This window comes from Pungitius pungitius, chromosome 1, assembly GCF_949316345.1.
Source record: "Pungitius pungitius chromosome 1, fPunPun2.1, whole genome shotgun sequence".
Lineage (NCBI taxonomy): Eukaryota > Metazoa > Chordata > Actinopteri > Perciformes > Gasterosteidae > Pungitius > Pungitius pungitius.
The window spans coordinates 33,146,736-33,170,841 of record NC_084900.1 but is presented as its reverse complement, the minus strand read 5'-3'; the positions used below and the strand labels follow the sequence as shown (position 1 = coordinate 33,170,841).

The 24,106-nt window shown below is 44.7% G+C and overlaps 3 protein-coding genes across 12 annotated transcripts in view; all 3 read left to right on the top strand.

Moving 5' to 3' along the window:
• Positions 1-2,986: 2,986 nt before the first annotated feature.
• On the top strand, positions 2,987-11,549 carry kcng1 (potassium voltage-gated channel, subfamily G, member 1). Its single transcript, XM_037480961.2, has 3 exons — positions 2,987-3,164; positions 7,717-8,554; positions 9,832-11,549. Exons 2-3 carry the CDS (start codon positions 7,772-7,774, stop codon positions 10,609-10,611), a joined length of 1,563 nt encoding a protein of 520 aa, XP_037336858.2. The 5' UTR covers positions 2,987-3,164; positions 7,717-7,771; the 3' UTR covers positions 10,612-11,549.
• Positions 11,550-15,128: 3,579 nt separating this feature from the next.
• agmat (agmatine ureohydrolase (agmatinase)) lies at positions 15,129-20,208 on the top strand. Its single transcript, XM_037480637.2, has 7 exons — positions 15,129-15,561; positions 16,625-16,827; positions 16,920-16,968; positions 17,216-17,411; positions 17,601-17,780; positions 17,962-18,046; positions 18,132-20,208. The coding sequence occupies exons 1-7, from the start codon at positions 15,269-15,271 to the stop codon at positions 18,206-18,208; spliced, it is 1,083 nt and encodes a 360-aa protein (XP_037336534.2). The 5' UTR covers positions 15,129-15,268; the 3' UTR covers positions 18,209-20,208.
• A 2,419-nt stretch (positions 20,209-22,627) lies between these two features.
• Positions 22,628-24,106, top strand: part of hspg2 (heparan sulfate proteoglycan 2) — a 76,219-nt gene continuing 74,740 nt past the window's right edge. For 9 of the 10 annotated variants that reach the window (XM_062565420.1, XM_037478125.2, XM_062565439.1 and 6 more), the window contains exon 1: positions 22,629-23,097. In XM_062565420.1, the coding sequence (XP_062421404.1) occupies positions 23,029-23,097 (69 nt within the window). In that variant the 5' untranslated portion in view covers positions 22,629-23,028. Of the gene's footprint in view, positions 23,098-24,106 lie in introns of all 10 variants that reach the window. The other variant, XM_062565416.1, reaches the window with a different exon arrangement.

Genomic DNA, 24,106 nt, shown 5'->3' with positions numbered 1-24,106 from the left:
GGTTCTCAGAATGAGCAGCATAGATAGCCAGCAAAAAATGATACGGTTTAACTTCTGAGTGCTTTTGAACCACAGATTTAGACTCCTGCACGTAGGAAGCGGTACTTGACGAGATGTCTGTGGTAAACGGACAGAAAGCCAAGATGGCTCCGACTGATCAGCAGCACAATGTCCCCTAGCTCCGAACGCACCGCTGCCCGGGAACTTAGAGCTTTGATGCAGAATCTCACCACGACATAAGCCCCCTTTTTTTTCTCTTTGTAAGAAATCTGTTTTACGTTACGCGAGCATCTGTCGTCACCAGCAAGTACCTTTAGTACACTGAATAAGAAAATCAGGAATGATCATTGAGCCTGATGGCACACGTGACATGCTAATCTATGGGGCTTGTGTGTGTGTGTGTGTGTGTGTGTGTGCATATATTTGCATTATTATTAATCAGTTGAAAGGTTTCATGGGAAACGGTTTGGTTTGTTTTAACAGCAATGAAGAAGAGGCACATGACAGAATCATTTCAACCAACAGGTAAAAGCTGCCTAGAAAATTATATTTGATTATTATAAGACAAGAAGCTTCTCCACATGCCAGAGGTTCAGAGAAGATTTGACCTCTTTAAATGGTAGGATACAGCGTAAAGACAGCAATTCACCTCACAAACAGAGAGAGAGAGTCATGAAGATACATCCATCCTCAGAACCAAATGTGTTCAAATTGCTTTAATAGCCTAATTAGCAATCAACAATCGGCAGGAAAACACCTGTAGGTGCAATCACTGCTGAAAACATACAGTGCCTGCTTCTTTGCCTTTTTTTTAAGGACTTTCTATTTCAGGTTAGTACTGATTCTCACGAAAGGCAGCGTGCCTGAATCATTGATGGTCATGAATAGCAAATGGACCAAAGGTGACCGTGTTGCTGATTTGATTTCAGAATACATTTAGACCCTTTATTTGTGTCATGCGGTCTAAATCAGCCTCAGTTAACGCCAATAAACTGGCCCACTCAAGAGCCAAAACGAGCATGTATCCAGACTTAGTCATGAACAACAAGCCACCTTTAATCTAAAATGAAAAAAAGCCATATCTTGCCACCAAAAGCCGTCACATGAGAGTGAGCAGATATTTTTATCAAGTTGGAAGCTTCGTTTGATGAGTCCGGTCTTAAAAGGAGATACGAGTCATTAAGACTATCTCTAAAGTTTCCGTTGCTAAAACTGGTTCAAAACAATTGGTTTAAAAAAAAAAAAAAAATTGAGTCTGAAGGAAATCCCTAAATATCGGGGAGGTGAAATGTGTTTAGCGGTCCGCTCCCTGTTGCTATTGTGCAAACAATGTAATATGATGTCTGAGCTTGGGAATTTGGCGTACTGTCGTTGGTTTTATTCTTCAATAACCTCTGGTTCCTCCCCGGCTCTTTGTCCTGAGTGGTATTGAACAACATCCACTTCTTTTCTTCGTGTGGTACCCGGTTATCCCGCCGTGGTCTTTGACGATCCCCTGAATGTTCTCTCACTGGCTATTGGTAAAATGACACAACAACCAAAGAGGGTAGGTTTTTGTTTTTCATACATTAACTGTAACCAATTCGGTGATTTCTAAGCCTGTCTGCTGTATATTCAAAAAAATCTAGTGAAAGAAATACTTTTTTACTAAATAATTGTTAAGCAACAAGGGTATTCCAATCAGCCTCATCTGTACTTAATTACGTTTAGTCCTGAATAGTAAATGTTTACAAAGTAAAATAAAATGGTGAGCATGATTCACTGTAATTCAACATTACAACTTTTTCATTGCTAACATAAAGGATGCATGGAATATCGTGGTGCTTCTTAGTGGTGAACTGTGGGACGTGACCATATATCAGGATGGCCACAGTGGATGGCCGTGCGCTGTTTAAGCTCAGTCAATGTCAAATTGACAAGCAGCCTGTTGGATGCCACAGTGCACGTGGAGGATGATCATTTCCCTTGTTTTTTTTTTTGTAATGAGTGTTGTGCTGCAGCGATGTTGTCTTCTCACTCTTGATCTGTATCAATATCTTCACTTGCCTTTTAGTAACCCAGCTAGAAAACAGCTCTGCTCTTGAAACATGGTGGCTCAAATGAATCCAAGGCCTCCTTTCCTTTAAAATAAATCTCTTTATCAAAACACACACACACACACTTTTTAAACACAAGTCATGCACGGCACGCTGGGAAAGAGAAATTGACCACCAAAACATAGCTGAAAATTGTTGTTTTCTTCACTTATCCATTATGGGTAATAACAGCAATGAAGGGCAGATAAATCAGTGGGACACACCGGTTTTGTTCATCTACTTGTGCAGTTTCAATCCGAGAAAAGTATGTTGAACCCAAACACAGTCTTGATGCAACGCTGAGTGGACAAAGCGCTGTCGTCGAGCACACATACCAAAAGTACCTCATCATGCAGACCCTGTGTCGACCTGTCATGTCATCTAACGGCGAGACGTCGCTTCGATGGTCCGTTGGGAACAAATGACGAGAAGAATAAAGGGTGCGTTTGCTACGAGCATCCTCTGCATGAGCAATCCACACCCCCTTATCTCCATACCTCATGATAACATTTCCCACCACTTGTCTAAAATTGGACACCCTGGTGAGTCTAAGCCAGCCCACAGCGGCTCTCCCCTCCTCCCCTCCTCTCCTCCCTCCCTCCCTCCCTCCCTCCGCCTCAGTCTGTTTACCAACCGGACTAAAAAAATACAACCTTTAGTGAGAAAAAAGCATTAAAAAAACCTGATGATATTCTCATTTAAAGGTGGAGGGAAAGCACTGCTCTCTGGATGGTGGTTGCCATGGATTTTCTTTTTCAAAAGCTTTTGGTGTAACGTGCACGCCCACCTCTGATGTCAGCGCTCGAGCACGGAGTTGGAGCGAGAGAGGGGAGAGACGAGGGCAAAGGGAAGGGAAAGAGGGAATGAGGGAACGAGGGAGCGGGGGGGGTGGGAGGGGGAGGGGGGGGGCAGCCTGTTGCTCATGACCGTCAAGCAACCACATTGTATTCCACAAGACCAGAGTGCCTGACGTGCACTGATGGAGCAGAGCGGCGGAGGATGAAAATATTTCATGTTTCCCTTTGGCGCGCATCCTTCTCAGCGCCTTCAGCAAACTAACGGCTGCTTAGGATCCCATTCTTGAGCGCAGTGAGTATCTTCGTTCCTTTTTTTACCATGGTGCATAACGACATTGTTGCTGAAAGTCACACGTTGAGAGTTTGTTCACATGCAGCAAGGTGTTTCTTTTCACAGCGAGAAGTTGGGAACGGCAGGGCCGATGTGTCTGCAGCTGATTGAGGTTGATATCGAGACATTTTTGGGGTAGCGCATTTGACTAGTCAGCGGATCTCATGGTTTTCCTAATTTACAAAAACAAAACACATTTCTGAATGTTGCACTGCAATCCTTTCTAAAAGCATTCATTTTTTATTGTAAAATGCTTTAGTAAAATTGTTAATAATCATTCCGCTTTTAATCAAAATAGCAATATTTTATCGACAAGATGTCGTTAACAAATGAGAATGACTTGCATGCTGGACACCATGGTAACAAGGCTGAAGATACATTAAAGCATGTTATTATCAGTCAGGAATTATGGATATTTCATGAGGGACACTTTATCTAGTATGCTTTATTTCATTTTAACATTTAGGAAATAAAACAATATAAAAACTTGAAATTAGAAAATGAAAATTGATGTTAGAGAAACTTTCGAATCTGAGAGCCACTTCAAGTCCTCCAAACACTGACTCATGTTATGTTAGAGGGAGAGATCTTTTTCAAAACAGCACATGGTCTCATTTTGAGGATTCGAGATTATGCGCAATAATGTGATTATGAGTCCACAAAGCAAATGCATCCCTTAGACTCTGGATCAGTGATATATGATACGCAATAGCTCATCCTCTCTCCCTCCTCCAGGTAATTAGGACCATCATGAGATGAACTCATGACTCTGTCCTGTCCTATCAGCTAATAGTCGGATTCACCCCCACAAAGAAGGGCCCAACTCATTGCAATGGGCTGTTCCCAGGTGCCTTTATGTGTAAGGTATCTGGGAGGCATGTCCTCGTGTTTCATTAGAGCGGATCGAAGAGTTGCGGTCCTGCCAGTGGCACAATTTCCCAGAGGGCACCAGTGGGTACACAAAGAGATCTTCAGTCAAGGCTCAGACTTAACACAAACCGAGTGATGGATGAAAGCGAAAGTTGGATACACCTTTTTCTCTCTCTCTCTCTCTCTCTCTCTCTCTCTCTCTGCATTAAAACAGTGCAGGCTGTGTGTGTTTCAATGAAAACTTTCCTCTTTTATATCCTGTCCAAACTGAGCGACGCACCTCTCCACACCACCAAGACCAATACTCACTTGCACCTTTTCTTCATGTGGCTGTGCTGTTCAGGGTACCGTCCATAACACGGCGATGTTGTTATTCACAAAGACTCCCTTTGCATTCATCGACCCAGCCAGTGTGTTTGTTTGTGTGGTACATCTAATCCATCACATCAACTAAAGTATTTTTTCCTTCAAAAATGTATTGTTATGCAATCTGTACTTAATGAAGTCAGTTGAGCTCCTGCGTGTGTTTAACGCACATTCATCCACAATGTACAGTATGTACGTTTAGGCGTAGAGCTGAGGTGTTGTTGAGATTTTTCTGGGGGTCAATTGGACATTTTATGTCGCAGTTTGTTAGGGGCATGATGTGGAGCGCTGATGCAGAAATGAGGGGATTTGGTTTGTCGGCTCAGACCCCGTCTGGAGGATAGAGTGCTTTATGAAGACAGACAGACAGACAGACAGACAGGGGAGGGGCTGCGAAAGATGGAGACGGAAAAAAAGGTACCGATAAGGTAGCGGTTTTTAAAAGGTCACTCTCTTTGCAGCCTTTAAAATATAATCAGGCCAGCGTTTGGCCGAGCGATAAGTTAATGAATACAGAATAAAAAAAATCCTTACTGCTAAAGAGCACATTATTGAAGCGCATTGTAGCCACGGCATACTTCTCTGCGACCAACACATGGTCTCATCCAGCAATGGGGAGACACGTATTGCCCTGGAGCTGTAGCTCCTTCCAGTAGGCATTGATGCCGCCCACTTTTCAACACAAAAAGAGACATTTTATGTTTACAACTATTCCTGCTGGACTTACTGTAAGCACGAAGGCTCCAGGGTTGGAAAGGCTCGTGCCCTGAGTGACTGTTTCCGTGCTTAACCAGATTCCTGAGGGAGAAAGAGGAAGAAAGTTTGGTCCTGGTGGTTTCAAATCCATTTCTGTAAAACCACCCTCTCAAGGTCCATTAGAGAGCAGTGAGCTGTTAATGAGATAGAAGTATGGGTTGTAGCGGGGTGTGGGGGAGAGGGGGGGGGGGGTGTCTTAATGGCCATTTAGCCTGAGAGAAAAAGCGCACAGGATGACATCTGTCATTTCTGAAACATCTTGACATGCAGAGGCTTACAAGAATACATTATTACCATGCCAATAAGAATAGATAGTTTTTAGATTATATGCAGAAAAGAAAAACAAGACCCCCGATGCACTGAACAGCTGTTACCGGAAGTCCAACAGCTTTAATGTAATTTAATTACCATGTGTTTGTGTTTCATAGACACACATTCAATTGCGTCTCTTCCTCTCAGAGACAGATTGGAAAAATCTGTCCAATCCTGACTCTTTACAACGTGCACAGCACTATACCAATATTTATATCAGTAGCCATGAATAGCGATCATTCAATGACTGAGTCACATACTCTGCTGTTCATTTTAAATACATTTTTCCAGCCGATCAATCGAGGGGGGGGGGGGGGGGGGGGGATCCCGATGAACAGGAATGTCGCACAAACCTCTCACCACACTGAACCTCCCCTTCTCACAGGCTTCAGAACTCTTTAAAGATTTGCTCTGCTTTTCGACCTCGCACTGACAGTTACCATCATTGCGCCCAGTGCGATTATCTCCATTAATATTGACGGTAGTGAAACTCTTCTGAGACTCCGCGGGAGGGCACCGTGGGTAATGCGTGCCCAACGCAGTCAGGCACCAGAGACTCACAACCCAGTGACCCAGTGACTCACCAGGCAATCTGGAGAACGTGCCCTGTGGCTTAGCTGCGATAACCCTGGCACAGAGAAAGGCCAGACCTCAGCCGATCTGGTGGGGGGGAACAGCTTCGATCTCTTTGCAGTGTTTCATCTCTGCTCGCGAAATAGACCCCCCCCCCCCCCCCCCCCAGAGGAGACATCTGAAGCAGAAAAGGGGTTTTTGAGAAAATGCTCTGGTGACTGAGTCGACTGTGCTTTTGCCTCTGCACAAAGGCAGAGGGAGAAATCAAACAGCCTGGAGGGGTTAAGTGTGATTTAATCTGGGAGAGTGGCGGAGGCCTGTGCACATCCACTGGTGGTGTATTGTAGGCGTACCGATAGCCCCGCCACATGGAAGGAGAATGTGAGAACTGTCGCATTTGTAGGAGCAAAAAGGAGGGGTTTTAATCTGTTCTAAAATTATTGTTATTATCTTTCATTCACCGGCCCGGTTTAGGATTTGATGGACAGCACTACTCAAAGTTCCACATGTGAGCTATCAGATAATGTTTAAAATGAAACACTGCTAGGAAGAATGGAAGGTTAATGCAACAAAGCAGGGTGTTGGAGAGTTTGCTCCAATTTCATGGGCGGGATGTGGCGCCGACTATAATCAGGGACTCACAGAGGCTGACAGTGCAGGTGCCTAATAACTATTCAGTGACACATTCACGTCCCTGTTTTTAGAAACTGAGGTCTTCTTCCTGACCCAGAACACAGACATTTTAATTCCTGACGGGCTAACTTGCCTCCCCCTAAAATTACTGTAATTGATTGAATTAGTTTGGACACAGGCCATGAGGTACCCTTTGCACCAGTGACATACAATCCTCATCTCTTTCATTCTCTCTCCTCCTTTTAGATACATTGATCTTTGTCTCTATTTGTGTTGATTTATACATCTGGTTTTGCTTGTAAAACCTCTCAAAGCTAAAAAGCCCCCTGTGGAAAACACGCCTTATTCAGTAACTGCACAAAGGAGTTACATCAGGGAATTATCTGAGATAAGGCAGCATAGCATCAGGCCATTATGGATAAATCCCTGGCTGCTGTGGGTAACAGATGTTCATGCACACAGTTGGGAGTGAAGTTGTTATCACTCGATGCTCAATGATCAGTGATTGTGTGTGATTTCACATTTTTGGAATGTTTTTATTCCAAGAGTGACATACGAAGTTCACTACATCTCTCATGTGCATGCAACAATCAGGACCTGGCAACCAGGATGGGTTAATATGGCAAATCGAATCTGGCTGCAAAAGCAGATAAATCCCCACAGAAAATCACCCACGACAATACAGCACAAATGTTTACAGTCTGGTACAAAGAAATCGGGAAATTAGAGGCAATTAAGATACTAGCATTTGCAAGCTGTGGTGTTACTGCCACGAAGACGACTGCTAGAGCCTTCAAACGGGAACGGGTGACTCTTCAGAGAACACTGATTTCTCCGACATCATAGAAAAGGTCAATATTGTTAACCGTCCCTTTTAACGATCCCTACGTTCTACTGGAACACTGATGGGTTTTCAGAGCTTTAATAAAATGTGCCTACCCCAACAGGGGTTTTCTGATGTGGCCTTAAACGTGTAAACAGAAACGCCCTCCGCTCTCTGCAGGGTGGCGGCGTGATGTTGGCGGGCTGATCCCCGGGATGCGAGTGGGCCAGCAAAGATGACCCTGTTAGCGGGCGACGGCTCCGACTACGACTACAGTGCCCTGAGCTGTGGCTCCGACTCCTCCTTCAACCCGCCTCCCCTGCACGAAGAGGAGCCCCAAAAGGGGGCCTTCTACAAGAGGGCGCAGCGCGCCCCGGAGCTCAGCTCCATCCACTGCGACACCCTACTGTCCAGCGCCCGTAAGCTCCACGCCATCATCAATGTGGGTGGCCTGCGTTACCAGCTGCCCTGGACCACCTTGGAGGACTTCCCGCTGTCCCGTCTGGGCCAGCTGCACCTGTGCAGCAGCTTCGACGAGATCATGGGCGTGTGCGACGACTACGACGTCACCCACAACGAGTTCTTCTTCGACCGCAGCCCCTGCGCCTTCCGCACCATCCTGACCTTCGTGCGGGCGGGAAAGCTGCGGTCCCTGAGGGAGATGTGCGCCCTCTCCTTCCGAGAGGAGCTCCTCTACTGGGGGGTCCCAGAGGAGAGCCTGGAGTGGTGCTGCCGCCGGCGTCTGCTGCAGCGCATGGAGGAGCTCGAGGCCATGGAGAGGGCGGAGGAGGAAGAGGAGCTCCTGGAGGACCTGCTGGACTCGGACGGCGGACGCAGGGAGCAGGCGGCAGAGTCCAGACTCAATCGCTGCATGGGGAAGCTGAGAGACATGGTGGAGAGGCCTCACTCGGGCCTGCCCGGGAAGATCTTCGCTTGTCTGTCGGTGATGTTCGTCACCATCACCGCGGTCAACCTGTCCATCAGCACCATGCCTGCCATGAGGGAAGAGGAGGAGACGGTGAGTAGAGGCCAGCGACTTGACACACATTTTATTTTATTTTATTTCCTTGCAGAATTGAAGTGCAAAGATGTTTTTAATTCCTTAATGGAAATATCTACTTTGGACGGAAGTGGATAGCAACCGCCACTTTACATTTACTTCTTGTATACACTCAGCATATCAAGTAGCCTACTGATACTGTATGTGGGGTACTTTCAGTGGGTGGAGGGCAAGAAAAACAAAATCTCAATGTTTTTTTCTTGTTTTTTTGAGTAAATGCTAAACGCTCGTCATGGGGCTGACTCAACTTTCAGATGCGGGCTACTTTAATGTTGGACTATTGCTCTGTGTGCTTTATTTATCATGTGGCTTCTGGGAGCTCCAGTGCATTAAGCGAGTTCATGCGTGGGTTGAGCTTGATATCATCGCTTGCACAGTTATTAAGTCAATCATTAGTCAATGTTCAGGGAAAAATTTAACAGATAATGAAAACAAAATTAAACAAACACAACGCCTGGACTGATGAAGTTACAGTATTGTGTTTGCCTTGACACACTGGCTTCGTATTTTCCATTGCTATGCGCAGTGTGTGTTTCCACAAGGCTTTTAAATTAAAAGTAAGTGCCAGTAATTGCACTCTAACAACTCCGCCGCCTCTAATTTCTAGCAGCCAGATAACAAAGCGTTGCACTGAAAGTGTGTCAGTGTTCCTGAGTGAGAACAAGGTTTTACTGGAGTTTTCAGGTGCTTGTATGGTTCTACTCAAACCATCTCCTCCTCTGTGGGAGTGTGTTTCATAATGATGTTTTGCCCTGATATGGACTGCGTTCAAAAGCTCCGCTCCATGCGATGTACGCTTTGAAATGCTTTGAGCCTTCTCAGCCACGCATTAATTCAGCCTCGTCACCGTGTCACATGACAAAAAGCTTTCCAAAAAAGCTTAAAGCGTGAATTTATTAAGAAGGACCATGTTTAAGGTGACGGTCAATACGTTTTTCTGGCACTACTCAAACATAAATCATATCTAACCTTCCTAAAATGTATTTCAAAATAATTGCTGAAGACACAATGTGCAAGTGAGCTTCTTCTATGAAGAGAAAATTCCTTTCCTTTCTTTATTTTGTTTGTTGTAGAAACATTTTGCACTGTGTGTGCAATGCTGCAGCCTCCCACAGTGCTGAACCTCTTTCATTTCACATACTAGTGGTTCCCTCTAGTGACAACAGCTATCCCTCACACATGCTGACGATGAGCCATACTAACTCAAGTTTTTTGTCTTTTCTTCCCCCCCCCAGGGCAAATGCTCCCAGATGTGCTACAACATCTTCATAGTGGAGACCGTGTGTGTGGCCTGGTTCTCCCTGGAGTTCACCCTGCGTTTCATTCAAGACCGCAGCAAGCTGGCCTTCCTCAGGCATCCGCTGAACCTGATAGACGTGGTGGCCATCCTGCCGTACTACATCACCCTGGCCGTGGACAGCACCTCCAAAGGAGAGAAGCGCCTGGGCTCCGGCAACAGCTACTTGGACAAGGTGGGGTTGGTGCTGCGCGTCCTGAGAGCCCTGCGCATCCTCTACGTGATGCGGCTGGCCCGCCATTCGTTGGGCCTGCAGACTCTGGGCCTGACGGCGCGCCGCTGCACCCGGGAGTTCGGACTGCTCCTCCTCTTCCTGTGCGTCGCCATAGCACTGTATTCCCCTTTGCTCTACCTGATTGAAAATGAAATGGCCGCCACGCAGGAGTTCACCAGCATCCCCGCAACATACTGGTGGGCCGTCATCACCATGACGACGGTGGGCTACGGGGACATGGTGCCCAGGAGCATCCCGGGTCAGGTGGTGGCGCTGAGCAGCATCTTGAGCGGGATCCTCCTCATGGCCTTCCCTGTCACCTCCATCTTCCACACCTTCTCCCGGTCCTACGTGGAGTTAAAGCAGGACCAGCAGAGGGTGCTGCAGAGGAGGACACACTTCCTGCTGCGGAGCCGCATGGCCGGCATGGGCAGCGACCTCTCCTTAGAGAGTGACATGCTCTTCCCTGTGAGGTCGGCGGACACCAGGAAGAGGGATGTCTGAGACTGTCTGACAGGGAAGGACTTGCGAACTGGACAAAAAGGAGAAGAAGAAGGAGGTTACAAAAAAGACGGGGGGGAGAGAGGAGACTGACTGAAGTACAGGGTGCCTCTATCCTGTACTTCAGTCAAAGGAAACAGAGGAGCGGAGAGATTAGTTTTTAAAATAACATGCAAAAGCGAAAAGAGATTTTATTTCTTCCCAGAAATGCAGCTTTGCTGTGTAGCAGTGTACGTGTGGATGCCAAACACACAGAGAAGAAAAGAAGATGAGCGGAACGTTCTAAAAGTATACATATTATTTAAATAATAAAGTATTAAATAAGTGTTTCCTGCAGAAAATGTATGACTCATTAAACATTCTAATTTAATTTAATTTAATATTGACTGAAATATATTATATAGAAATACTATAACATTGTCACAGTATATCAAAATAGAAGTCCAATATACAGAACAAAGACCCTGCATTTAATTATAGTGCAATTGAGCATAACAATGATGTAATTCCAACATGTGAAATGTGCATTTTAGAAAATAAATAGCTGTCCTAATGAGCAAAAACATAGTGATGATTTTTGATCTTCGAATTTTGCAGACGTTTAAATGGATTTGTTGTTGTCATGTGCTGCGAACCAGTGTCATGTAACAGAAGTCGCTCTCTGTTTTTGTTAAGTCCAAAAGGTTAAATGATACAACGTGGTCCTGAGTACACAGTTTTATTTTGTTATCAATCATAACTCCCCATCCCCCAGTACTACTGTCATCAAGATATCAATTGTGATATATGTATTGTCTGTTTTCTCCACCTTGATGTTCCACATGCAATTTATGAATACTTTTGGACATGGACATCGTTGCGCTTGTAATTATTGCAGTTGCTGACCATAGCCATTTTAGTTTTTCTCTCCTTAAAGTGTATTTAAACGGAAATCTGTTTCATTATTGCTTCTCTTATTACTTTTAAGCTTTATAGTGCCAGGAGTGCTATAAATATTTAACTCAATAAAAACACACTTGGCAGACATCATATACTATAGACCATATGCATTGTGTTATAACACACAGGCAGAAGGCAAACAATGCAAAAAGTCACAGTGACAAATCACATCATAAAATACAGGAACGTAAATTCACAAAACTTCAAACAAAACGTGTACTTTTCCGTAAATTTCCCCAAAACTAAAATATCAGTAGTCTAAAAATGTGGATTCTACATTAAATTTCCTGGAAAAACATAAGGTTCCTATAATCTGAAAGGTGTAAATAAAACACTGGTCTCAAAGTAGCAAAAAAAATGGTTCTAATTTGGTCAAAGAAGTTCAGAAATATAGTTATTTTAGGGAATGTATCCGGGTGTCCCTCTTTTCCTGAAAAACAACACTATTTTGCAGTAGAAAGTAGGCCTTTTGGTTCTTATTTCTGAAACACACAGTGACACATTGAAATGTTACCTCTTCTAAACAGTAGGTGTCAGCATAAGTCACAAAAGGACAAAGACGCTTATACATCTTCTTTTTTTCACCACGTGACACACACAAAACGTATAGTCACATGTTTGTTTATTTTCATTGATTTGGAAGAAAAGACGTGTGTCGTGTGACATTCTGTTACGTGTGTGTCCTGTAGGGGGCAGTGCAGCGCTGTGGTTTCGACTCGCGGTCCTAAACGTTTATGTGCGCGTGCAGCGTCTCGTGTCGCTCGAGAAGACAAAAGAAGCCACACGGTTGCCTGTCTTATTCATTTCCGGTTTTCTCAGGTCAGTAACTGATGAAATGCCCCTAATATAATCGATACACTTATTACATTTAACCTTCTAAAGTTTTTAGGGATTACTAGCTACGCTGTTTTAAAAGACTGACTAGTTATTCTAGAACGAACGCTAGCTAGGATGATGGAGGCCCTCTGTAACCTCCCTGAGTTTGCATGTTACCTTTCCTTTGCAATTAAACTAATCAATTCGTTCTGTTCTGGTTGGTCGATTTAGACTAATTGTGTTAATTAATGTAATGTGTAAATGTAATGTGTAAAATGTTTGCTAGCACGTGTTAGCGGTTTGTTGTATTACAGTGAGGTAGCGTCGCCATTTTCAGTGGTGTCTTTCTCGCATACGTCACAGTGGCTTTGCGCACATTGACACAGTGCAGAGCTGCCAACTTTTTAAAAAACACTCTGGAGTGATATTTTGTCAGGGGTGAGTGACTCATAATTTTTGCGGCGCACGCAGCCACAAACGTTGTTGGCACAAATACCTGTGAATTGAATTTGGCTTTGTGCCCTTCAATCGGGTGGTTTGTGGGGCACAGCGTCGTTGATAGGGGCGGCCTACTGGACGCCATTGGTTACATTCTGTGAAGCACAGACCTAGCTGAAGACATTTCGGTTTAAGTAGATGTTATTTCGTGCATTCTAGTGGATTTTTGGGTGGTATGCTAAACACCTGAGCTTATTCTGATTCATGTTCATCTGATCATGACTTGTACGGCCTTCTTAACATTCAACCTGAACACCACGGTAGGTTGATTGACATGTTGATTACAATGGCTGCCAATTCTTTACTGAAACCTAACCTATATTGCTAACAATTTTATTATTAAGAGCACTCAATGGTTTATGTTCAGCAAAAAAAAGGACACAAGATTAGTAAGGGAGAAATATTTGTCATTATTTCAAGGAACTGAAGGGTGACCAGTATGTTGTGGTGGAACTTCAAGGATTATGTTCAGCCCCATCTGGAGAGTCTGCTGCCTCAAAACTGTCCACAGCAGCATCTGAGACCCTAGAAGTCTGCGTGGAGCTGGAAGGCTGAGGTCTGGCATTGCATGATTTGGATGGAGCAGGTCATCACTCGATGAGGAGGATGTGCAGGCTGTCAATGACCAAGATGGCATTCGGTTCAATGGAGCGCTCCAACGCCAAGTACCTGCCGGTCACAATGAGCAGAACGAGGGAGTAGCTGCTTTCTGACACAAAAGGTTTGTTTGTTTGGCAAAAGTCTTTAGAGTGAGTCCTTTTCATTGGCCTGTTAAGAAGCTCCCTTCCCTTCGCCACCTATGCCCCCCCCCTCTCATTCGAGTCGACCCATTCAGCCTGCAGGGGTCGGCTCAGACTACCTGGCCGAGCTCGGTTTGTGTGTTTTAGCTTCTTCGCCTTTTGTGACCTCCACAGTTACTCTGAATTGTTAAAAGAGGAGAGCGTCGAGGAGAAGAGGCGGCATTGGTTAACATGGTGATGTGGAAGGAAGTGAAAGTCTATTGTAGGCCTAATAGAATTTCCTCGACCCCACAGGGAAACAGAAGGGACTCTTCAGTAAGCCCATAATGGATGAGAAGTCAGTTCAGTTTATTTTTTGTTCCAGAAGGAAAGTTTGTATTCAGCGGTAAGACATCACATGACTTATAAACAAGACAAAAATGAACCCAAGCCTGGCAACGATTATACGTATGGGCTGAAGTAAACGTATATTATGCACAATTCCTGCTGTGCTAGTCAATGGGTGGTTTACAGAATTTATCTAAATCACAAACATCTGACAAAGCACATCAAGCTGTCAGATGCACAGATTGCAGTCACTAAAAGAAGTCCCCAGTATCTGGAACTTTTGAAATCAAGAAAAGAACACTGAGGAGATAAAGGAACTAGAAAAATAAGTGACTTCACTCCACAAACTTATCTGTAAAACAATGTATTAATAATGTTATTTCTCTCTCCCCAGCTCTCCCAGTAAAGGACAAGACAATAAAATCTGTCATCTGAAATGAATAATGTATTGGTCTCTGACTAGCCTGCCATTGATGTCATCTGGGAATATAGCTGCATTGTTCCACTCAATCGTTGGTGCCAGTGCAAGACCCCTTTCCTTCCTCAGAGAGGCAATATTATAATATTCTGTATTTACCGTTTCGGCATCTCCCAAGGCCTATAAAAACATGCAGTCAGGTGAGAGCATGGTTTTGCGGTGTGCGGTGCCAGCAGTTTGCGAAAATAACTAATTGCATGTCCAGTAAATCTATACCTCTCACTGTTACATTCTACAATCAAATAATAGCTCTGTCTGCATTCGTGGCATAATTATTAGAATATATCATAAAAGGAAATCTGTATTACAGTAACCAAACTTTATTTTTGAATTATTTAGTGATTAATCCAAAACAATTTGTAGGAAAAATGTCATCTGATTTCGAAACCTGCAAAACTTCCCTTCCTGTATCACAATGCCAAATTACCATGAGTGTTAAGATTAGTTAAAAGCAAAACTCTCTTCAGTTATCAACTTAGTCGATTCAGTTCAAATGTATTTTTCAGGCTGACACTCTCTCAGCTCCTTACTTTTCAGTTTATTTATGGTCTCATGCTGCCTTCAGGCTCTTTTCGTAATTGTCAAAACCAAAAGCAGATGAACGAAGGACGGGAAAAGGAGCCAAATGTACGTCTGCCCTGACGTGATGTGACATGTGTGTCATCTACGCGAAGGCCCAGGAAAGCGCGTTCAACGCAGCCGCAAATCGTCATTTAATCGTAATATCTTCTACCAACATGGTGCACTTTAATCATCTCCAGCACGGCCGGTACAGAATATTCCGAGCTAACAAACCTACTGCTCAACAACCGAAGTCCTGTCATCGGTGAGCTCCACGTCACGCTCATTACTAACAGCAAGAATGCTTTCGTTTGGGAGAAACCTGAACGCAACTCGCGGCGTTCTTCACAGAGGAACTTCTGCGAACTTCTTCTCTCCACGTCCCGCTTCGGTCGGGTCGCTTCTGTGCACAAATCCCCACAGGAAGTCCTCGGGTAAACGGTTCAATGTGCCGCCCAGCGCCGAGTTTGTTGCCCGGGTGTCGGGGATCCCCACCATGGCCAAGTTACCGTACCAGGAGACGGCGGACGGGCTCGATGCGGCGTTCATCGGGGTCCCCATCGACACCGGGACGTCCAACCGACCCGGAGCGAGGTGCGTGTCTCTGCAAATTCCGTCAATGAAATAATTGTGCGTTCAGAGCGCGGTGGTTTTGTTCAAGGTATTGCATCGAAAATCTGCAGCTCACACCAAGATGGTGCAAAAAACTTAAAAACTCGCTAATTAAATGTATGGGTTCAACGAATGCATCGGATTGGCGGTTGCAACATAAGGAGAAGGTGTGACCTCGGTGTTTTATTAGGGGAACCAAACCCAACTTTCTTTCACAAAACTCCAATGATTTGTGCAAAATTCAAACAAGTCAGATGAATAGTAAGTTAACTTGTGTCAAATAGAGGTCTAAAGGTAATGTATTTGAGTAAATGTGCCTTATATAACTAGTTAGTATTAATAACTAACTGGATCTAACCGCTCACCTTTGGGTGTTTGAATGAACAGGGTCTGTCCGCTCAAGCTAAAATGTCTAATGACACACCTGAACTAATAAACCTTCAGGAGCCGCTGTCAGTACAAAGTCACTAATGTCTGATACTCAGTGCAGATAAGACTCTAAGGCCCCCGGGGGCCATTTCACTGATTCGGCTGAGTTGACAATGATTTATGACCCAATCCAGGTGCCTTGTTTGAGCCACAAGCTGGAGGACATCGTCCTTCTATAACAAGCAAACTTTAATAATTCTAGGCCTAGTCGGAGTAAGTACACCTCAGTCTCTCTCAGATAGGTGTTAAGATGGTCTCTTGCCAGATTGTCCAACGCTGCTGCAGTAAAATTGGGTTTTCCTAAAGGAATCTGACGCTTGGAACACTACAGCGTTTGTCCACAGTTTGAACTGAATCAACACAAAATGATTGCTTTATATTTAATTTAATCTTAATGGTTTCACCCTCAAACTTTCTCCCAATAGTACATTCAAGGTTGTTTAGTTGTGTTAAGAGTTATAGTCGCCCTTATGGTATATAATCAGTATACTGAATTCCTTGTTTTTGCATAAAGAATACCACATTATACATGAGTATACTAATTGTACTTACGCCAAAGTAAAAACAGAACAGAATGCCAGATCATTGAACCAGATCTACACTTCCACCATTGCAGGTTTGGTCCTAGGCAGATCCGAGTGGAATCTGCCTTGTTGAGATCGTACAACAGTGGCACCAGGGCAGCGCCTTACGAGTCCCTCATGGTGGCTGACATCGGGGACGTCAATGTGAATGTGTACGACCTGAAGGACACCTGCAAACGCATCAGAGACGCCTACAGGACGATCCTGGCCACTGGCTGTATTCCTCTGACTATGGGTGAGAGGGGCTAGAACCAGCACAGAACCCAGAGGAACAACAAGGACGCGTAAAGAGCGTAAACTAGTCATTTTTGTTGCTGGTGTCCGCAGGTGGCGATCACACGATTGCATATCCGATCCTGCAGGCTGTTGCTGAACAGTAAGTGGGCTGTGCTTTCCAGATTGTTCTTCCTCAAATTTTAAAAGGCTGTTGCATTTTTCTAAATACAGATAGTGGATTTTTTTTCTTATGAATATTAATGACATGTGCAACTATCTGACAATATAAACTTAAATGTGTTCAATTAGTCTAAAAACAAAGGCTGTTTCATGTTTCCTTTCCTGTAAATGATTGGTTAAGATAACGGCCAATTAGAAACATCATTTCACAACCACTCATTTCCCAGGCATGGCCCAGTGGGTCTGGTCCACGTGGATGCTCATGCGGACACCAGTGACGTGGTCTTGGGGGAGAAGATTGGACACGGGACTCCGTTCAGACGTTGCGTGGAGGAAGGGCTCCTGGACTGCAAGCGAGTGGTCCAGATCGGCCTGCGCGGTACAGGCTACTCAGCGGATTCGTACGAGTGGAGCCGGTCACAGGTACCTCTGCCAGAACACTGGATGTCCTGATCTGATGGCAGCATTCAGGTATTACTGCATGGGCAATGTAACAGTAAGCAGCCCATCAATGCCAGTATGTGTCATCACTGACCACATGAAGCATCCAGGTTCCGTCTGAAGAGTTGGACTCGCGCTGAAACTAAAGACCCAGGTTCGTACTGTGTGCAGGGTTTCCGCGTGGTCCAAGTGGAAGAGTGCTGGTTCAAGTCGCTTTCCCCCCTGATGGCCGAGGTGAGGGCCCAGATGGGCAGCGGACCAGTTTACCTCAGTTTCGACATCGACGCTCTTGACCCGGGCTTCGCCCCCGGGACAGGCACGCCAGAGATAGCGGGGCTTACTCCCGTGCAGGTAACCGTGGTGAAACGGACTTTAATCCCTCATGAAATGATGGTGCAACCTGGTCCTATTACTATTTACTGGTTCACAACAAGTACCGTAACTTCCATTTACATGTAAGGCGTTTGGTTTTTAACACACAGGAATTATCTGTATAAATACTGAAATGTGTTGTTATTTTGGTTGGATTCAGGGAGTTGAGATTATTCGGGGCTGCCGTGGTTTAAACCTTGTTGGATGTGATCTTGTGGAGGTTTCTCCCCCCTACGACACCACAGGTACCTTTTTTTTCTTCTCATCCTCATCACATTGCTGCATTGTATCAGTGTGACTATTATTAATACGGGACTTGTTTTTTCACAGGGAACACCGCACTGACTGGTGCCAACCTCCTTTTTGAAATGCTGTGCGTCCTCCCAAAAATTAAATATTTTGATTAGGAAAGACATCACAGATTAAATAAAGGACTAAATTAGGTTGCACACAAAATTTCACTCATTTAATATCACTGTGTAAACATTCAGTCCTTGAAATGCTTGTTTTGTTTACCAATCATACATATGCATAGATATATCTAATATATCTATGAACATCTAACGAGACAAACAAATATTTAGCCCCAACAAGAGAGAGTGTCTTCTACAAACTTCCTCCTTTGGCTGCAGCTTTGTGGAAAAATATAATATGACTGACTTAAACTTTCAATGTGGGCCACTGCCAACCCAGCTCTCATTTCCAAGAGGGTATTAATACACACACACACACACACACACACACACACACACACACACACTCTACCTTTTCAACTGACATGAAGGGCAAAGTGTGAATAATTCTGGAGGATTTACAGAGTCTCCATCTTCTCTTTGCAGATAGGCCCAACGTGAATGAGCCATTGATCTTTATCATGTGTGGCTGTCAGGCAGCACATCTTTGATAAACCGGCTAAAGTACAACGTGTCAGTGAAGTCCCTCTGGTTCTTGCTGTAGAAAGTTTAAGATGGATTTAGGATGAAAAGCAGGCATGGTGATGCCTGGCTGGATGTCCTCCAGCCTGCCTGTAACGGTAGCAACTAAGACATTTGTCCTTCTTGAAAAGGATCATGAAATATCATGGACATCTTCCACAGTTCCACAATCTTGATGACCTCAGCAAATATATTTTTGTTTTAATCAAAATGCCTTGAAAAACATTCTCTCTGAATGAATGTTGTGTGCCTGTAGGAGAGTTTTGTCCTCATCAGTGGGCCGATGAAAGAAGGCGGCGATGTAAATGAGGAAGTGTCTCAACCAGGCATGCCCCAAGAGGCGTATTTCTAGAAGCACAAAATGATGCTTTATTTAAAAAGAATTAAAACATTATAGGACATCAACTGTGTGACACGGTAGAATACCTCATGTGTGTTGTGCACATGTGGGCGGTGAATATCAATGCTGTCTTTTAGAGTTGGTTTTGGCAAACAGGCACATAGTTTAAATAAAATAAACGTTTTGCAAAGAAAATAAGTGTAAACTTCCAGCCAACAGGGAGACGAGAGCTGTTGCAGAAGAATTAGCCAATTCTGTATTCCTGCATAACATAATTTTTTTAATTCTGCTTTGCTTTATCTAAATGATGTATTTCCCATTCTGTATAATTGTTCACCAAACCTTTAAAACGTATAGCGGCCTTTGTGGAGCAGTGCCCTCGACTTTATCATGGAAGTCCAGGCCAATTTGAAACAAAGTAGAAACAATTTCCTCTGCTTCAGCATCCGAGACCACATCTTAAACGTTTATAAGGGCCATTGAATAAAACCATAATGACTGCAATAAAGGGCCATTTGCAGTAATAGCTGTTGCATCACCTGGAGCGCGTCGTCATGTCCGAGGGCGCTAGTGTATAACAAAAAGCCCGCATTACAGTTGACATTACATTACTGGGGACGGGTAGTGAGACATTAGTACTTGTGAGGCAGGGATGGTGGAACTAGGTACGATATTAGTTCCATTAAAGGAAGTGTAGGATTAGTGTTTTCCATCGTGACACACATTGGGGGCTAAAGGTCAGCGTATGGCCATCTCACACGGAACATTTGTTGTGGCAATTGCGTTTGTTTTCGGCGATTAAAACCGACTCGAACTTGGTCGAACTAAACAATTTCAGCAACACGGGCGAAATAATAGTGTTTCTGTTTTTACCTGGTTGGTCGGTTGTATCTGCTGTACAGATAAGTGGTTTTATTCTTCAGTGTAATGGCCCTCCAGTAGAGAGCCCTAAATGCTGAAGTTGACTGTATTTAGCTATTAGAGAATAGTCCAAAAGTCCGTCGCTGGCGTCAGCGCAGCAGCTCCTGAGAAGGATCTCTTTTAACAACAGCAGGATTCCACAAAACCCTCATTTGACTTGAATGGATTAAGTAATACTGTGAGTGGAGTGGAACTTTGTTTCGGGAAAGCCCCCCAAAAAAAGAAAAGGATTTTGCGTCTTTTGTGACGTGTGTCTTGAGGGCACGAAAAAGTACAACCACAGGCGTGTTTATTTCAAAGAGATCAAAGAGAAATGACACATCTCAGAGGATTGTTGTGAGAGCGAAGGTACTGCAGCCCCCCCCGTGTGCCCCCCCCCGTGTGGCTGGAGCCCCCTCCACTCTGCTGCGTTCATTCTGGTTTAAGTCCCAGCTATAGATAGATCGTGATAGGAAGCCGGTCTTCTTGACGCCTCTTTGAAACTCAAGCTACGTGTCTCGACTCATTAGAGGGCCCCCGCCCCCCCGATAGCTCGGTATACTTGAAGAACTGCCGATGATTTGAGTGCTCGTGATGGTGAGCTCATTGATCTCGTTATTAGCTGGGGCTCAACTGCCGAGGCTTTTTATTTGGACGCGGGCTGTCCAGGTCTCCCTCGAGCTCCTCTGCGAACGTTTGACTCGACGCCGCCAGGGCAGAGACGGCGAGATGTGACTCGGCTCCACTTTCAGGGGAGGAGATGGTTTCGAGGTCAAAGGTCGTGTGACCTCTTTGGGCCATGGCTCAAAGCACATCCTCCTTGCATTCTGTGGCCAATAGATGCTTCTTCCTTCATAGACTCTAGCCTTCTACATTACGAGTCTCCAGAGGACTCGAAGAAGCTGAAGTATACTTGACATTTTGTTGAATGCGACGTTGGTTTCAGGGTTTATAATAATGGGTTGAGACTGACAATTTTTCCAGGGCTTTTCTGATGACGGGAGGCAACGGGAAGAGTCCTTAAATCAACCCGCCGTGGTCATGTGAGATGCTTCTGAGTATTTATTCGCCGGCGAGGGCCAGAAACGATGTGTGTATTCAAGAAGAGTCCAGAGGGACAAATGTTTCCTTCCGAGGGCCTCTGGTTTACTTTGTGATTCCTCCGAGTGTGGTTTCTAAATCCAAGTCTTAAATGTTGCATCAACAGTGAGGCTCAAAGGTTTAGTATTCAATTCCTTCCTCATTACTCCCTCGTGCTTTGGTTTTGTTTACTTTGAACTAAACAGCTGTGCGACGGAGGGGAAGCTGAATTTAAAAGTTCCCATCTATTCAGAAGTCATGTTTTGCTTGTTGAGGATTTGCCGTACAGAGGCAAGTTTGTACTCACCTTAAAATGTGAGTTTTAACACCTGCGTGACATCACTAGTTTGGATGGTGATGGTTGGTGCAAATGAGTTGGAACGTGGTAGACGGCGACTTTAAAGCCGCTAGTTCATTCAAGCAAAACATATTTGCATTTTTATAGATTTCAATGAGCCAGAAGGAGTAACTTTTATTTCAAGAATACTTTAAACTTTTTTTGTGGGAACCCCCCCCCCCATCAAACACAAGTTGTCATTCAAAATGTAGTACATTTGTATATTTTAAAACAATTGTAAAAATATAATCTCACAAGTGGTACAATAATAACAACTTGAGAAGCCTGTTCTGTTCATCTCCCCTTTAGCCTATTTTGGTGCACATATGAGCTCCTCCTTGCCAATTAAAATATGAACCCTGAATGGAATTGGCAACAGCTGCCTCTGAGTGTCTGACACTAATGGACGCTAAGATACAGTCAAACAAATCTCCATGCTTTACCACGTATTCCTGTGCGTCACGTATATTCGGGACGTGTCTCTGATGTGACAGCAGCAAAGGACAGCTTATACTAGAGTCTATTTTTACTTGGTTGAGTTGGTCCTTTGTCTCCACTGCATGGAGTAAGTCTTTTGGTGTAATTCCCTTCTCGCACCACAAGAGGGCACTTGAGGCTCAAGTTTACGGTGAGCTTTTTGAATAAAGTCTGCAACAGCAGTTTTATGTACAGAAATGTAGTCTTTTATTTACTTTTTCTTGGCTTCCCATAGTCACCTTTATTTACCATTTCATTATTAAGAAAACGTGGAGATGAGGTGACACGTTTTTAGATGTTTGTTACCCAATCAAACAAAAAAAAAACATATTTGAAGATTAGTCTTTTCTTTAAGTAATCTAAAACAAAAACACGATGAGCAGTTAATGCATTTGTATACAATCAAGCTGTCGCCAGCTATTAAATGCATGCCATACACTTTATACAAACGAATAATCTACTACTTGAAGTGGCGTCGAGCGTATTTACTCCACTGGTACAATAATGACTAATTACTACTACCAATAATGACTTTCACACGATATTTAGTGCACGCGCAGGCATCTGAATCCGCACGTGGACGCGAATGCTCTGCAGGGTCCGGCCCACACGAGGGGTGTGCTGTTCATGTCTGCAGCCACCGTGGCTCTACGAGGGGGGGCTTCTCCTCCCCACACTGGGATTAGCCGTCTTCTCTTTCAGCACTCCCCGAATTCCATTCCGCCTCTTACTTTTTTCGCCAGCTCCCTCTCTCTCCCCCTGTCTCTCTCCCTCTCTCTCTCTCTCCCTCTCGCAGCACAGGACTTTGCAAGACTGCATTTAGCCACATCACGTCAAAAGTTTCGGAGTGCAACATTTTTGGAGCGTCTCCGCGTCGACATTTTACGCACCGAAAAAAAAAAAAAAAAACCCTCGCCGCCGCCGCCCAGGAGAAGCGTCGCGTAAAGCAGTGCGGTAAAGGATCGCGCGTACCTGTTGATGAAGTCCCACCCGCTGCTGGGCGCACAGGAGCAGTCGGATTTGTTCTCCGGGAAGAGGAGTGTGAGGAAGGTGCAGGGAACCCACCGCTCCAGCGGCCCGGAGGAGTGAGGCACTGCGGCTCCTTCCCGTTTCCCCCCCCTCCCCCGGCACAGGCAGCCCGCGCTGGGTTGGTGGAAAATGGGCACCCCGACCACTCGGACCCGTGGACTTATCCTGTCCGTGATCCTCGCGTGCCAGCTGGTTACTGTAAGTGTGCGCACGCTTTCTCTGCACTTTTGCCACTTTTGATCTGTATGGATTTCCTGTTTCATTCATTCATCGACACTTCTGAAACCTTTGAATCACTCCGGGGGGGTCAAGTCGAAGTTAGAAGCGTTTTTCTGTACTTCCTATTAAAGTAAGCAATGTGTTGGTTGGTGTTACTATTTCTGTTCAGTAAATGGAGTGGTCTGCTGGTGCGGGGCTGCTCACATGCAAGTGGGCTGTACAGCAGAGTCCTGTCCTCGCCAGAGTCATATCAGTGTTTACAGTAAGAGAAGCTTTTTAAAGTAATGTGATAAACTAGAACCTGCTGTTGAGTGACGCTGGGCTAACTTTGTCCATAGAAACTAGCTATTCATAGTCCCCCCCCCCCCCCCCCCCCCATCCTCTCAAACCTTCTAGTCAGGATACACTTTGCGCTGCTTTTAACTGCACGACCAACTTGTTTTCTTTGACCTAATAGTAATGAATCAGTGCTGGAAATCTGTTTTTTTTTTTTTTTAAATCCATAAGCAGAGAAAATGAACTTCTCATTCTCCTCCATCCAGCTACTGCAGCTGAGAGAATGCAGCATGTTGGGAATTACCAACTTACCTCTGGTTTTAATTATCCAGCTATTACAATCATTCAGGAGCCCATACTGCCGGTCTAACTACTTGTATTGTGAAATATCCAGAGTTTTTCGGGGTCCAATACTTTGTCTTAAATTTGCTAAGTTTCTTAGACCAGCAGCCCAAATCCAAAATATAAGAGATTTTTCGCTGCTATATCTGTTTTATGAATCATATAGAGGAGGAGACTATTGCTTTGCTGCTGAGAATAGACCCCCCCCCCCCACCCCCATCCACCCAATGGATATTCAGCTGGTCCCTCACATTTATGCCCTCCAATAAACAGAGCTGTCAAGGTTGAGATATCTACGACTTCCCCGTGTTGACTCGATGTGACGGAAAGCCTCTTTGAGTGATGGGACGTGGTTGCGGGGGCCAGCAGG